Source organism: Phascolarctos cinereus, unplaced genomic scaffold (assembly GCF_003287225.1).
Source record: "Phascolarctos cinereus isolate Bilbo 61053 unplaced genomic scaffold, phaCin_HiC Scaffold_1;HRSCAF=81, whole genome shotgun sequence".
NCBI lineage: Eukaryota > Metazoa > Chordata > Mammalia > Diprotodontia > Phascolarctidae > Phascolarctos > Phascolarctos cinereus.
In genome coordinates this window covers 122,632,717-122,649,915 of record NW_027555514.1, presented here as the reverse complement: position 1 = coordinate 122,649,915, position 17,199 = coordinate 122,632,717, and the positions used below count along the sequence as shown (strand labels likewise).

Here is a 17,199-nt window from a genome sequence, read left to right as displayed (position 1 = left end):
ACCCTCCCCTCCTGGATAATCTCTCTTCTGTGAGTTTTTGTGAAATTGTTATCTCACTTCTTCTACCTACCTGATTGCTCCTTCTCAATCTCCTTTGCTATGAGTCATCTTCTATGTCAGACCACCTAACTAACCTGCAAACCTCTATCCTGGGCTCTTTTCTAAATTCTTGACTTCAACAGCTCTCATAAGCTTAATTACCAGCTCTATAAAGATGACTCCAAGACATATAGTAGATCTCTAGTGAAAGAACCCACTACTTCTTGAGACAACTCAATCCACTTCTGGACAGCTCTAAAAAGCTAGGAAATTTTCTCTTAAATCAATTATAGATTCACCTCTTTGTAGCTTTCAACCACCACTCATAGTCCTGCCCTCAGGCAGAATAATCCTAATATCTCTTCCATATGACAGCCTCTATCACGTCCTCAAGTCTTCTCTAACATCTTTACACTAAACTTTCTCAGTTCCTTCAACCAAATTCCATGCAGCATAACCTCAAGGATTTTCACTCCCAGGTGACATTCCCTCTGAATGATCTCTAGCCTATCAATGTACTTCCCAGAGAGTGGCAACTAAATACAATACCCTAGATCTGTCCTCAACAGAACAAAGTACAGTGGTACTACATCACCTAGTCCTAGACACTATTCGTCTCTTCTTTTTTTTTTTGCGAGACAATGGGGTGAAGTGACTTGCCCAGGGTCACACAGCTAGTAAGTATCACGTGTCTGAGGGCAGATTTGAACTCAGGTCTTCCTGAATTCAGGGCAGAAGCTCTATCCACTGCACCACCTAGCTGCCACTATATGCATTTCTTCTTAATGAAGGTTAAGACTAGCTGTGTAGGCTGCCTCATCAAACTGTTGACTCATGTTAAGCTTGAAGTCCACTGAAATGCTCAGGTCTTTAAAGATGGAATAATCAATCAAAAATAATGTATTAAACAGCTACTCTATGTCAGGCACTGTGCTAAGCACTGAGGATGCAAGTACAAAGAATAAAACAATTCCTACCCACAAGTTTATGTTATGATAGGGGAGATAATAAGACACATAAACATATATGTGTGTGTGTGTGTGTGTGTGTGTGTGTGTGTGTGTAGCACAAATAATGAAAACATATACGTTTATATTAAGTATTTAAATTAGAGCATATAAATTTATATAAATACTACTGTGCTATAAAAAAATTATGAGCTCAAAGATCTTAGAAAAACATGGATCTGAGGGCAGCTAGATGGCACAGTGGATAGAGCACTGGCCCTGGAGTCAGGAGGAACTGAGTTCAAATCCAGCCTTAGATACATGATACTCACTAGCTGTGTGACCCTGGGCAAATCACTTAACCCTAACGGCCTCACCAAAAAAAAAAAGAAAAAAAAAAGAAAAACATGGATCAACTTGGATGAAATAACAAAGAGCAAAATTAGCAGAACCAAGAGAACATTGTATACAGTAATAGCAATGTTGTTTTAAGAACAATTTTGAGAGAATAAGCCATTTTGACTATTATAAATACCCAAATTAACTACAAAGGATATATGAAGGAAGACACTATCTGCATCCAGAGAAAGAACTGATAAACAGAAGTATGTATAGAATGATTTTATACATATATACATATTGGTAGCCATCTCTAGGATGGAAGGAGTGTAAAAAAGAAAAAAAAAGAAATTTCTATGATAACTTTATTATATATTTAAAAGGAATAGCCAGGTGTACATAATAGATTTGCAGTTTCATGTGCAATCATCTTTTTATTACGCTATGTTATAGAAATGCTTTTTTATTTCATAAATTAAAAATAAGATTAATAAAAAAGAGAAAAAATAAAGTAGTTAAATGGTAACTAGTTGGGGAGGTAGAGTGTTAGTAGCTGGAGACAGAGGGAGAAGATTGGGTAAAGCTTCATGAGGAAACTTAAACTTGATCTGGTAAGGAGGGAGTATACGCCAAGCTTATGGGATAGCATGTCATGTGTAAGGAATAAAAAGAAGGTCATTTTGGCTAGATTATAGAAGACAGAAAGGGGAATAATGTCCAATGAGATTAGAAAGATAAGTTGGAGCTAACTGTTCAAAACCAACCTCCTCATTAAAATACTGATGTTACCAATCCTCTCAAGTCAACACTCACCCACTATGCTTCATATGTGGTGGTTTATCCATTCTCACGGCCAATTTGATTTTCAGATCAGAATCCTGGCTGTTTTTTGGAACGACCATTCTGTGCAATTCAGCTGTCTTTGAGCTGTTGGAAGTTGGATACAAAATTACCTGCAAGAAACAAAATGGAAAACTTTTCAGTGTATTTACACAGAAATCCTTCTTGCTGGCACCAAGATCTTTCTTATATATTTCCCAGTTTGAAAAAGAGAGTCCTCAAGGCCCAAATATGCCTAAGGTATTACTTGATTTCCTCCTGTCACAGAAGATGAGGATTCAGATGCATACTTATTTGTTTTCTTACAAATGTTCATTTTCATATTATAACATATTTTCCTCTTATGTCACATCATAGGGAATTAAAAACACAATGGGACTCAGCTGAAATGACAGCAGAAAAATGCCCTGTACAAGGAAATGGACACTTCGGATTTCAGTACTGTACTTTATAGGGAAGAAAAATTCTGAAATTGTGCTCTTTGAAACTAAATATATTGCTCTACAAAAGGAAAACTAATCTCAGGCAGCACAAACCATACTCATTTTAATATTTTCATTATAAAATTGATATACTAATGGAAATCAATTAGAAGTGGAAAAGACATTGTTAAAGTAGATTTTCTGCTTGTATCATAGGCTCAATGAAGGACTGATGCTGAATAATTTTTTTTGAACACCAGGAACATGTAGTCACAGCTCAAATAAAGTATTTTTGATCAATTTGTGAAAAAATAGAATTTATTTAACATAGCAACATGATGGCAAAACAACTGGCCAGAATTTTATCCAAAAAGCTAGTCTGCTTATTGGTGTTTCACAAATAAAAACAACAGGTCCTTCCTGCCCCAACAGAGCCCTCACCCCTGCTTTCGAACCAGTTATATGATTTAGACATAGTCCAGATTTAGTGATGACATCCTTTAGACAGAGTCTAAATACTTGGAATACTCTCTTTCCTCCACTGACCTTTTTTCTTTCAGGACACAGTTTAAATCACATCCCAAGGGATATATGCTTGCCCTCTTTTGCTTGACATTTTTATCAATGATTTACATAAAAGCATAGATCAAATCTGTGGATAACACAAAGCTGAGAGAGATGGTTAACACAATGAATGACAATCAGCATCTTAAAAGATATTAGCAGGCTATATGGCATTAGGTTGAACTAATAAAGATAAAATGTAATGGGGATAAATGTGAAGGCTTACATTTGAGTTAAAAAAATAATGGGTTTATACATAGGTCTGAAAAAGGTCTGTTGACTTTCAGTGGACTACAAACAGAAAAGGTGTGGTGTGGCTAAAAATAAATTAATGTTATCTTTGTCTGCATTAAGAAATGCATAGCATAGCTCTGGGGAATAAGGAAATGATCATCCCACTGTACATTGTCCTGACTAGACCAGGGCTTCTTTAACTTTTTCCCTTCATGACCCTTTTACCCCTTTTGGGCAGTGTTCATCGGCACTGCATGTCTCCAGGGCACGCACAGTGCAAAGTATGCACGCTTTGTATTTAGAACTAACACTGCAGTGAAGTTGCTCAAGCAAAATGGGTGAGCCCTGCCAGAAACACCTTGGATTCATTATGCACCTGATTTTGAATTAATTTTTGGTCACTGCACATTTAGAAACCTCTTACTGTTGCCAAATTTTTCACAATTCCATGGGATTGCAAACCACAATTTAAGAAGCGCTGGAGTAGACCACATCTGGAGTATCATGTTCAGTTATGAAAACCACCGAACATTGGCAAATGCACAATGTCCAGAGGAGAGCATCCAGGGTGGTGAAGTTTTTTTTTTTAATTGTATTTTATTGTTCTCCCAATTACATGTCAAGATAATTTTTATAGCATTCATTTTTATAAGATTTTGAGGTTGTTTTGAGTTTTTTTCTCCCTCTCTCCCTCCCCTCCCCTCTTCCTAAAATGGTAGGCAATTTGATATAGGTTGTAGATGTGCCATCATGTAAAACATATTTCCATATTAGTCACAGTTAGGAAAAGAAGAAACAGATCAAAAGGAAAAAAATACTTAACTTCCTTTAAGCCTCAGCTCTCAAAGCTTTTACTCATTCCTCCAGTTCTAAGTCCTATATGTCATTTGCTTCAGTACAATGCAAACTCCCTGAAGGTAGGAACCTTTTTTTTCCAATTTCTAATTGTCTAGCAAAGTAGGCACTTAAATGCTTGTGGAAAAGAAATAAGGCCATAGGAATCAATAGTGAGTTTATCCAGAATTTTAGACCTGTGATTTTAAGTAGGAATGTCAACTCTTCTGGTCAAATATTGTTGTTATTTGTCCTTTATTCTTAAAGAGGACCAATGACATCAGGAAGATGATGTCTTGACTTGCAAGCGAACTGGATTTACGTGAAGCAGTACATGTGCAAAGTCACCAGCCTTACTCTCTCCTCCAGAGCCATCTGGGTCCAGTGATAAGACATAGATCAGGATGACTGGGATGGCCCAGGATGCAGTGGGAGAGCTTGGCCTTTTTAAGCTAAGATCTTTCTCAGGTCTCAGTTTGACTGAGGCAAGGCCCATTTGGTGACTAAGGCTAGGTAAGAAATAAGGCAAAGAATGGCCTCTTTTACCTACTTAAAAAAAAAATCTACCTGGGAGGGGAAGACCCTCAAGGGTTTCTGGCAAGAACAGAAACAATTGCTATTTACACTCATTCTAATCTATCAAAACCCAAATAATGACCAAAAGAGGCTTGAGGTAGGACTTGTTATTGGCCAATCAGTGAGAGCCAGAGTGATTTAGCTTTAAGGCATAATCAAGTAGCTCCATTTGAATTTGACTGTATCTGGGGATATAAAGAAGATCAGGTACTTATGAGGTTAGTAGTCACGCTTTTTGACAGGGCCCAAACCCTGGAAATACTTAATCCTGAGCTAGTTTTATCTTTGGGACCTATTTTCTTCTCTCTTGTAAGCCCCTGGGATTGGCTTGCCTTTCATTTGATATTACTCTGCCACCTAGGTCTCTTTCTACCCAGGTACCAGGAAAGAAAGGACATATATCACTAGCTCTCCGTATTCTATCATTGCTGAAATAAGTACACACTCTTCTTTTAGTTTTCTAAGGAATTTTATCATTAGCACATAACAGAAAATGCAAATGAAACAATGGCACAAAGTTACTAGAATTCTTGAAACACTTAATAGATTAATAGGCAACCATGGGAAATGAATAGAACTAGGTTTGATGTTTTCTTTTTTCAATCTCTTGGACTTTTTCACCAACTCATATTCCCCATTTTTTGCCTTAGGGATCAATCCTCTTAGAGGGATCAGAAGGACAATCAAAAAAGAACCTTACTGGGCAAAGACTGGCATGTATCCAGCTGGTTATAAAACTCACTCATTCCTTGTTTCTATCCTTTGCCTCAACTCTATCAGGCTTGATGCTAAATGAAACTATTCAGTCTTCTGACCCAGGGAAGATTGGGATTGATAATGCTGCAAGATCTGATGGAATTGTCATTTTCTATCAGAACTTGCATATGAGTTTTCTTTACAGATGTAGGTATCTAAGTCAACTCCTCTGTCTCTGGGCTCAATTCTATTTCTGTGCCATAGGTGCCTCAAAATTCTTGTATCCTTTTTTGTTTCCTGGCTCCCTATGTGTCCTAAATGTGCTTCCTTTGTACTTCACACTTAACCTCCTTTACCCCTGCTGTCCAAATGCGAAACATCTTCCAATAGCCATTGTCATCCTACCTCTTCTTTCAAAGTGTATGTTCCTCAATGAACCTTCCTGCTTCTGTTCTCAGAGTGACAGAGTAGAACTAACTCACATGCTTTGAGTTCAATGGATCATCATCATTATTGTTGATGATTACAAAGTGCTTTAAAACATGATCTTGTTTGATCCTTACAACAACCTTTTGGGGTAGAGAAGAGGAAAATGAACACAGGACCATAGATTTCAAGTTAGAAAGGACTTTAGAAGCCATCTAGTTCAATATCTTCATTTTATAAACAAGCAAAGTAAGATTTAAGGAGACTAGAGAACTTGTCTATGGTCACACAGCTAGTAGGATGTGACCCATGTTTTCCTGACTTCAACTCCAGAATTCCTTTTACTATACTTGTCTACAGTCACATAAATGTTTGAGGTGGGATTTAAACAAAGGTCTTCCTGTCTCCAAGTCCAAAACCCTATCCATTATGTTAAATTGCTTTTTTTTGCTCAGTTTACTAGTTCTACCATATTCCCCAAGTTCTCTTTGAGTATTCACCCCTCAACAGCCCCTAGGCAACAAATTCCTAGAATCCTAACACCACAGTTTTATAAGAAAAAACACACTGAGCATGCAATAATAAAGTTAGATTAGATGACCTGTAAGAGCCCTTCTACAACTCTTAATCTATACTTTTTGATCTTAAACAACTTCTACCAACAGTAAAAAGAAGGCTATTCTCTCATAGAAGTCTACCTTTTTCTGTAACATCATTAGCACTCTAAGTTTGGCAAATAGGAAGTACAGGAACAGGAATTAAAGCAATTGTTGTTAAAGCAACTGAAATGGTGACACTGGGGAACTAGACGGCAACTAGGTGAAGGCAGGGGAAAAGGTCCAGCTTCAGGGTGTTAGTCTTTCCTCTGAAACCCTAAACAGCGTACCAGATCCCTTTCTTTGCAGTCTGATCATGTGAGGGCCTGGGCAAAACCATCATAAACCTGCCAAGATTAGGATTACTTATTGGTAAGTGTGCAAATAAGGTAGGAGGAGGAAAAGAGTTAGAGTTAGGGAAAATCCAGAAACAATCTTCCACAGTTTTCCCCCTGGCTTAAAAGGTCACAAATAGGAAGTCCCTATATCCACAGTCTTTTAGATCTTCCTTCAACAGCATTTAATAGAGATAAGAGAGACTTCAAGGAAGGATTGTGATGGCAGCCAATTTTATTTCAAAAGAATGAATTTCTTCTTATTGTTGAAAGTAGTGTGTTTAGTGTTTACCCTTCTAATAATTAAAATATTTTGTTTAAGACTCTCAAGCTTTATCAAGGATCCTTCCACAGTCAATCCTATTTCATTTGACTTTAATTATACACACACACTAATTACATCCTTAAATTTAACAAACTATTATGCTCCTTTTCTTACAAGGAAAGTAACTATTTCTCCTAATCTTCATATACATATTATTACTTTTTCTGGGCAACATGAAAAAAAATGTACTGCTATTTTCATTCTCTATATTTTAAACAACTTATCAGCTAACATGGTACTCAACAAAATTTATTTGTGAACATATTTCTTATCCTTCCTTTAAAACCAATGTTATCTTCTTCATAAATACAATAGATACCACTTGTCATCTTCACTAATGTAAATCAACACATTGAGCTGTTTTTTCCCCAGTTTTGCTAAAATTCTTAACATCCCAGGAGATGAAATAACGCTTTTAAAGAATAATGATTATAATTTTGTGTGAATAAGGCTTTAAAGAATATATACACACATGCATACATATACATATATATGTATATATACAAATTTCCTTTAAGAAATACAACACCAGTTGCCAGCTAGGCAATGCAGCAGATATAAATGCTGAGCCTGGAGTCAGGAAGACTCCTCTTTCTGAGTTCAAATCTGGCCTCAGACACTGACTAGCTATGTGATCCTGGACAAGTCAACCCTGCTTGCTTCAGTTTCCTCATCTGTAAAACAAGCTAGAGAAGGTAATAGCAAACCACTTCAGTATCTTTGCCAAGAAAACTCCAAATGGGATCATGAAGCATCAGATGTGACTGAAAAATGACTAAACAATGACATTTTATTTATTTATTTTTTTTACCACAGAAAGCCTCAAAGTTAAGTTGCAGAGGGATTGTGATCTGCCTTGGTGCAGGGGGAATTTTAGATCTTTATAGTACTGAAATATGAAATGAAGCAAAATAGACTGGTTGTTTTCTCCAATAACATGATGCCTTTGCAGAGACTATTTTATTTTATTTATATTATAGCTTCTTGCCTTTTTGGTTTCTTTCTCTGAGTATATTAAAGTAACATAGTATTTTCACATAGCAAAAGTTCCCATAAAGCCTTGCACACAATAGAGGCTCTCTGCATGATATATTTATTTGTAAGGATATAGGTATATACTCATATATAGAAAATACATACATATCTGCATGTGTGGACACATCTATCTATTTACATATGTAGCTATCTCTATGATTTCACTGTTATAAGGAAGTTTGGGTGAAAAAGCATTCTTTACCCATGCAGTTCTGTAACTATTCTGCAACTAGATCTTAGCAAATGGCTTGGGGCATTAAGAGACCAAGCTATTTGCTCATGTTCACATAATAATCACTATGTGTTAGAGGAGAAATTTGCACCCAGACCTTTCTGACTTTGAAGCCAGTCTATCTACTATACCACACGACTTCTCATTCAAATATCTGATTTATAATAGCATATAATAGCACAGTTATTTTCAAGGAACAATCACATATTGGGACAACTAAGCTTCATATTTCAGGCACAGTTATGGGGAAACAAGTCTTTAAATGTAGTATTTTACTTTTCTTCTATTTTTTGCCATTGGCTCCTTTAATTTTTTTTTCTTGAAATAAGTTCTATAAGAGCTGGCAGGCAGACTAACACTAGCATGAATATTTCTGCTGCTCTTAACTCTGAGAAGCAGGATGTACATTTGGAATGAATTTATTTGAACGCCCCCACAAGCCTGAGTCTGGTCCTAGGATTTGCTTTACTAAAAGTATTCCACATCCCTTAAATAGGCAACAGGCTTAGCATTTTTAATGGGTCTAACAGGGAAATTCTGTCATTTCTTAGGGCTTTATTACAGCAGCAAGTGGAGGTGAATATTGCAGTAACTCTGAAATTATAAGGCAGATTTTCAAAAGGATGGTGACAATTCAAGTGTCTGTTGAAGATACAAAACCTGAAAAATAAAGAAACTAAAGTGCTTTAGCTTTATGCCTTCCTGAAGGCACTGCAAAGCAGCTGATTTCTGGTAGAGGATTCCATGGAACCAAAAAGTTTAGTCAATGCTAGCAAAAGGATGAGAAGGAACAATAGGGTGCCAAGCATGCCCCATCTTTGACATTTCATTTTACCTCTGAAAATGTCAGTGACAATAATAGTTAAGGGGTTTATAGGGACAGTTACTACACTGGGAAATTCAAAGGCAATTTTTATTGAAACTACTCCGGGGTTCCTTCTCCCCTCCTATTCCCTGTAAAAAAAAAACCTAGTGAAACAGTCCCAAGGCCAGAACAATAAAAATATATATATATATAGTTTTAGTTAAAAACACACTGGCTATTTGTAAAAAGTAAAGGAAGCAAATTGGAATGCTTTCTTAAGCACTTTTCTGTGTCTGAATATTCTAAAAGCTAATTGCGGTAACATTTAGAGGCTGGCTGCTAGTATTCTGGGATCATAGAGTGCTTCTAGAATTGGAAGAGCCCTCAGAGGTCGGCTAATACAATCCTCTAATTTTTTCAGATGAAGAAACAGAGGTGCATGGAGATTAAGAGACTTTCCCAAGGTCAAAACTGTAGTTTACATCAGAGGCCAATGATTAGACCCAATCAGATTTTGTTTGTTTAGTTTAAAGAGGAAAAGTGGCAGCTCTGTTGTAGGTGTTGGCATCCAGAGCAATTTTCATCAGTTTGGAGAAATTGTGGAAATAATTTAATAAACATGTGAATAACAAAAACACTAAAGTCCATGAAGTTAGATAGATCAGCTATTCTATAACTTACAGGATGAGACAGTTAATTGAAGAACTGACAGGTTAACTAACTTGTCCACTGTCACAGAGCTAGTAAAAGCTTTGCTTTATGGGCCAATATAACAATAATTTCCAAGCTCTTGTGAAGTAAAACATATAACCTTGACCTTTTTTGTGTGAAGACTACAGTTACAGGAGATAACAGGTGTTGAAGAGATTATATCACAAAATTTATCACATTAACAAGAAAACTAGGATTATGGGTACAAATAAACCTACCACAACATTTGGTAAAGTATTATTAGCTTAGAAAAATCAACTTTCAGTAAGGAGAATCAGTGGCAATATATTGCTTAGTAAGGGACATCTTTTAAATTTTAATTAAAATTCTTGTATATAGTTGGACATTTTTAAGGCAATGGGATTACTAGATATAATGTGATGGATCTGTGATCTCATCAATGTGGCTATCTCCTGCAACAGCACAGATTCCAACTCACCCAGCTTTTATTGTGCTGACTATTGTCTGTGTTTTCCTTTAAATCTTAAACAGGCTATCTAACCAAAGTGCTGGAGATCTTCACCTAGGTCATTGTTCAGTTTCAATATGTGTACAAAATACTTGTAATCAGTGGTATGATGTTAAATGTTTAACAACCAACTATGAAAAAAAAGTGTGTATTTTATATAGACACATACATATGTAAGTTTATTATAATTTTTATTGATATAAGCCATGTTATATATAATGTATAAATAGCAAAATATGCAATATTCTTTATTACAAATTCTATATAGTTAATTGGTTCTCACTGAATAGTTTTTGTTCATTTTTCCGGAGTTCCTGTACTCTTTAGTTGCAGTTCAACTATGATTTAACAAGTGGAGTTGTATCCCAATCCATTAACTCCTTTCCTAATAAATTTACTGACATTAAATCTGATATTCGATCTACTGTTAAACTATTTATCACTCTTATACAAATTAAACTCCTTAAACTAAAACCTCTTTTAGCTTTAGCACTAGAGATTACAAGTGCTATCTCATTAGCTTACTGTATACTTGCAAGGATTAGAACACTGTCTGATTCTATGTTATTATCTGCCAAATCTCAAATATTTTTCAAATCAATTTAATGTTTTAACATTTCACTCAAACACTGTTTTCCCCACCAGCTATCCATCGTGAATTTAGCTCTTCATAAGGCCAAATAGAGTTCTAATAAATCAAAATAATTTTTTAAAAAGCTTTCATTGTTGTTTCTGTCCAATAAAACATAAGTTCATACATTGAATTATATTTTCTAGTAACATTCCTAAGAAGAGCATGAAATTTATTATTTTCCTAAATGTAATGTCTTTAAACTTATCTGACTGAAATCATCATCTTTAGATTTATGTTTTCCATTACTAATCTTTAAATTTTCCAAAGCTCTTTTGGTGTCTTTGATTAATTTTTTCACTTTCTTCATGTTAATTGAGCTTTATTGCAATGCAGCTGAAAGTAATGAAAATTTTTTCTAGAATATTAATCAATAAAGCAAGTTCTTACAAAAATAATACTAGCTAATATCTTTGTCAAATCAGAATATGAAAAAGAATAAGAAAAAATGCACATATAATACAAGATCTGTGCGTCATACAGCAGTAGTAGCTCTTAAACTACATGCTACCCATCTCTGCCTCAGTATTAACCTAATTATAATAATTTTAATTTCAAGTTCTTTAGTTACAGTTTCTAGCTTGATTTGTATCTTGCTTTTTATTTTTTTCTTATAATTTGTTATCAATTTTATCTTTGCACTGCCTATCTTATTACATGTAGATTATTAAAGATTATACCCATATCTGTAACAAATTATTTCCTGTTTAATATAATCATCTTCTTTGGGGGTGGGGTTATATGTGTGATGTACTTCTTATATCTAAAATCACTGAAATCTCTTCTTGAAGAAAATATTAATGACATATGAGTTAGGTTCTATAAAGTCTAGAAGCATTTGGTCATTTTCATTTCTTACTCCTCTACTCTGTTTTCCAATATTTTTTGTCATCCTCTCCTATTCCTGTCCATTGATGCAGTGATGTCACCCTGCCTCCCTTAAATACAATTCACTTACAAGTCAAGACTTTGCCTTCTTGATGTCATGGGTCCTCTTTGAGAACAAAGGACAAGCAACAGCAACAACAATATTAAAGTACAAGTGGATTTCATTGGAAGCATCTTTACTGAATTCTTCTATCTCCTCCTAATCTTTCTGTAAATCAGCAATAAACAAAGAGTCCATTTGCTGGAAGGTTCTATCTGCTGAGTGTCACTAGAGAAAGGTACTAAGACTGAGGGCAATCTGTGCAGACTCAGTCCCTGAACTTCTGCGGTAATTTAACATGTTATCTAATTTGAAAGCTTCCCTTTTCATTCATCTTTGGCTCCCTATCAAATGGCCACAGTGGCTATTTCAAATCTCCTCTAACCTCAAATCCCATACTCCAACCCCACCTTTCCTCATTCAGAGGAGGTTAAATTCCTATCTTCACTAAGAAGATGCAGGTTATCAGTTCTGAGTATTTTCATTCTTCTACTTCTCCACCTGTCTGCCCATCTCTTCCTCACTTCTATCACGGATGAAGTGACACCTCTGCTCGTCAAGGTCAACTCATTCTCTTGTGATCTTGATCTTGCTCATACTTCTAAAAGCATGCTCATTTACCACTATTTATTTTTTTATTTTTGATGAGGCAATGGGGTTAACCTGCCCAGGGTCACAAAGCTAGTGAATGTTACATGTCTGAGGGCAGATTTGAACTCAGGTCCTCCTGACTCCAGGACCAGAGCTCTATCCACTGTGCCACCTAGCTGCCCCCAATTTACCATTATTAAAAAAAAAAATCTCCACTGGACTTTGTTATACTCAGTTGATCCAACTCTTAATTTTCCATTTCATTTCTAATCTTCTAAAAAAAGAAACATGCTCTAGCTTCTTTCATTTCTTCACCATCTATTGATGTCTAGGTCAATACAACCCCATCACTCTGCTGAAACTGCTTTCCCAAATATCACCAATGTTAGCTTTTAATTTCCAAATCTAATGGCCTTTTCTCAGGTCTCATTCTTACTGGCCATTTGGTAGCTTCTGACACTACTGAGAGTCCCTTCTTCCTGGATACTTTCTCCAGGCTCTGTTCACCTTACTGCTTCTTGATGGTCTTTGCTGGTTTGTCACCTTCCCTCTGTCTAAGGGTAGATGTTCCCAAAGTGTAGATGTTCTTTGTCCTGGGCATTTTTCTCTTCTCAATGAACTTCAGTAATCCATGTATGGTATAATGTACCATCCTAAAGTCTAACTCTTAATTGAAAAGATTTTTTTTAATATTCAATGCTCTACCATTATCCCAAATTTTGTCAATATATCAAATATTAAGACTTCCATTCACATATTAGTCTTGCTACTGTCAGATGAAACGTAACCATTTACTCTCCACAACAACCCTTTGAGGTAGGTACTATGGGTGTTATTATTGCCAATAGTGCAGTGAGGAAACTGAGGCTTGGAGAATACCTATGTCTATACAACAAGTTGACTGTTAAAGGAAGGTTTCAGAAACATTTCTCACTTGACTCCAACTCTGGAGTCTTTTGCATTAAATCATGCAGCCTTTCTGCCTCTGTGGGGATCAAAGGAGATAAAGCAAAACTTCAGAAACCTTGAAGTGCTATATAAATACCAACTATCATTTTTATCACGGTTCATGATATAAAAATTGTCTTTTACTTTCATTTTTTCCCCTTCAGATCCATGTATGGGAGGGGAACAAGATTGTTTGGCAAGCACAGGACAGGTTGGCAGGGCTTTAGCAGTTTGGTTTATTCACAGACTGTCATTTCTTTACCTGTGTCACAGCATGATCTAGGATTCTTTCCAGCACTGAAAACAAAAAGGAACTGGATTTAGCCCAGCGAAGATGAGCCTGACAGGGGATGGACTTAATAATGATCTTTAAGTATATGAAAAGGTATTATATTAGTGACAGTGCAGCTGGTTTTTGTTTCCACTGAGGACAAATGGTAGTAAATCAAAACAACAAAAAAAGAGAGAGATAATTTAGATTAGACAGGGCCTAACATTATGAAATGCTGGAAAACATTACCAAGGAAAATCTTGCAGACTCAGCTTCTCAAGAAAGTCATCAGCTTCAATTTCCCTGACATTTGATCTTAGGCCCAAGTTTATGCCGTTTGTCCATAAATGCTGTCCCCTTGAACAGTAAGGATCTCTTGAGCTCAGGCATGCTTTCTGAAGGGCAGAGTTTCACAATGTTGATATTTATTTACCCCATTATGATTGTAGGTTTGTTAAGGGCAAAACCCATGTCATCTATTTATTTCCTTTTTGTCCTCTCATAGTGCCTATCCTAGTGCCACAAACAAGCGAGTGACATATCTAAAATTAAGCTGAGAAATGACATAGAAGTTATCTAGTGAAACTTCCTCGTCATATAGATGAGAAAACTGAGAGCCTGAGAGTCAGAGGGCTTTCTCAATGTCATGGCGAGGTTTAGGTCTCCAGGTCTCCTGTCCTGTGTTCCTGATGCTACAAATTTGCTGAAATGAACTGAACTAAGATGAAATCAGTTGAACATTTATTAAGCATCTACCTGTATGTCAAATACTATGATAGCCCCTAAGAATACAAATATAAATACAAGTCAACGCAAAAAGCATTTATTAAGTGCTTCACTTTATGTCAGGCATCAGGGATACAAAGAGAGGCAAAAACAGACCCTGCTCTGAAGGGGCTCACCTTCTAATGGGAGAGACAACATGTAAACAACTATGTAGATGCAACATGTATACATATATGTAGACACACATGCATATACATACATATGTACATATACATAAAACTAACCAGAGATAATCGCAAAGAGAAGGCACTAGAATTGGGGGGAGGGCTAGAAAGGCCTCCTGCAGAAGGTAGGATTTAAGCTGAGTCCTGAAGGCAGGAATCAGGGACAGAAGGAAGAATATTCTATGCATAGGCATCAGTAAAAAGGCATAGATATGTGATGGAGATGGTAGCCTTTTCTTTCAAGGTTAATTCTGGTTACTGGATTGTTGACTTACATGGGAAAAGATTACGTACAGTATTTTCTAGAGCTCTCTCTATTCTATTGTGCATAAAGATTTCCTAGCAAATTTCAAGTCCCATGAATATAAGGCTCCCCTTTGCCTTCACACCCATCTTAGCCAAATATGAGGTAAGCTTTTCTGCCACTGTATTTCTCTTGACTTAGATAAAGGCATGAGCTATTTTTCTTTTTCTTAAGTCAATTTAATGTACTGCAAGTTACCAGTTTCACATTCTCCCACTGAGGAGAGTAAAAGGGAGAAATGTATCCCCCCACAACTACAGACATGTTTCACTTATATGGGAGGAGAGAGCATCATTATTATTCTTCATCTATTTCTCTATGTCATAAATTATAAATAGTGGTAACCTTTATATATCCTTATAAATACAGTTCCTATTAGAGAACACTGCAATGGTAGCTTTATTGCCTTTTTTTCCAGTCATGGTTATAATAGTGTATGGCATTTATGGAGAGCCTTTCAACAGACCATCTCCAAATGCTTTGTACTATTCAAATTAATCCTCACAGTGCCCGTAGGAAGTTGGCATTGCTCTTGTTTTATAAGTAACTTGGCATTGAGGTTAGATGAATCTCTCAAGGTCACCCAGAAAACTGCTAAGGGACACTAAAAACTTCAGCTTCAAGCCCCCTGTTCATCTCAATACACATATGGCTCCCTAATTATTTCATAAACATTTGAACAACAACTTTGCTTGTCTCTTGCCCTTGTAATTAATTACTAATATGTCAACAACTGCACCACAAAAATGTGTACTACAACCATCTTAAGGATTGGTTTCAATATTTTAACTCTCTTTTTCCTCCAAGTAAGGACATAACACATTATGACAGGATATAGAACAGCAATAACAAACATTTATTAAGCACTTTCTCTGTATCAGACACTGTGCTAAGCAATGGGGATGCAAAGAAAGGGAAATACAATCTTTTCCATCAAGGAGCTCAAGGGATATAACATGTAAATAACCAAGTACATACAAGATACATACAGAGTAGATGGACTGTAATTTTGGAGCAGAAGTCTCTAGCAGATGGGGTAAGTTCCTTTCAAGTAGGGATTGTTTTATTTTTTGCATTTGTAACCCCAGCAACTAGCACAATTCCTGGGACATAGTCAAGTGCTTAACAAATCCTTGTTGATTGACTGACCAGGAAAGGCCTCCTGCAGAAGGTGGTATGAAATCATGTTTTATAGATTTAATCTGACAATTAGATCAATTTATTCGTACACTGATTTAAATTTGGCCACCCACAAAAGGGCCTCATAGCTCTTTCATACAGGACATGTGAATATGGATTCACAGATTCACTCACTCTAACCTGCCTTCACACTAATAGGTCTAGGTTCTCAGAGAAGGACCACCACCTACTGTTATACTTAAACTCTCCCAGAAAAACAAATGTAGTAATAATAAATCACAATCTATTCATAAACCTTCACACTTTCCAACCAATGTACTCAAATGCTTGGGGTTGAACAGACTCACTTGGAATTATGCCAGAGGCACATGGATGAAGAAAACCCATGTGCTTGGGGGGTAAATCAATTCTGGAACTGCCAAGATTGGTGTCCTCTTTCTTTCTCAGGAATGTCCTAAAAGATCTTTGACAAACAATTTCTGTGTTGAGCAGATACTTCCATTGCTAAGCTGAGTTACATTCATGCTATGCTTCACCAACATCTCATTGGGCACATGGGCAACCTTATATATCGCTTGAGTGTCTGCTCTGATTTTCTTCTTGCAAGCTGTTCCTCTGCTCTGCTTGACTTATTCTTCAAAAGCATCGGTAGTACCCATCACTTTCAGCTTCAAGATTGGCTGATGCAGTTCTGAAATCTGCCTTTGCAGCCTTCTCTTATCTTTCTAAGTTTAGACTGTAGGTCCTCTGAATTCTGCCCTTTTACCTCTCTTTCTCTTTTCTTCTCTTTCTGAGTCTACTTATGATTAGTAATCAAATTTTCATCTTCTGTCTATAATCAGACATATAAAATTTATTACAATTGCAGAATAGTTCTGGTGGGTAGAAGATTCTGGGAAGATAGTGGAATAGGTCAGAAAATTCCAGGCTTTCCAAATTTCCTCCAGAAAAAAATAAAGAACATTGCCTCAAAGTGAACACAGAGTGGCAGAAATAAATAAAAGTTGGGGT

The 17,199-nt window shown here is 36.3% G+C and overlaps 1 protein-coding gene across 11 annotated transcripts in view; it reads right to left on the bottom strand.

The window, feature by feature from the left end:
* Positions 1-17,199, bottom strand: part of CADPS2 (calcium dependent secretion activator 2) — a 708,547-nt gene that overhangs the window by 307,100 nt on the left and 384,248 nt on the right. For all 11 annotated transcript variants that reach the window (XM_078154013.1, XM_078153999.1, XM_078154004.1 and 8 more), the window contains exon 8: positions 2,139-2,278. In XM_078154013.1, the coding sequence (XP_078010139.1) occupies positions 2,139-2,278 (140 nt within the window). The remainder of the gene's footprint in view (positions 1-2,138; positions 2,279-17,199) is intronic.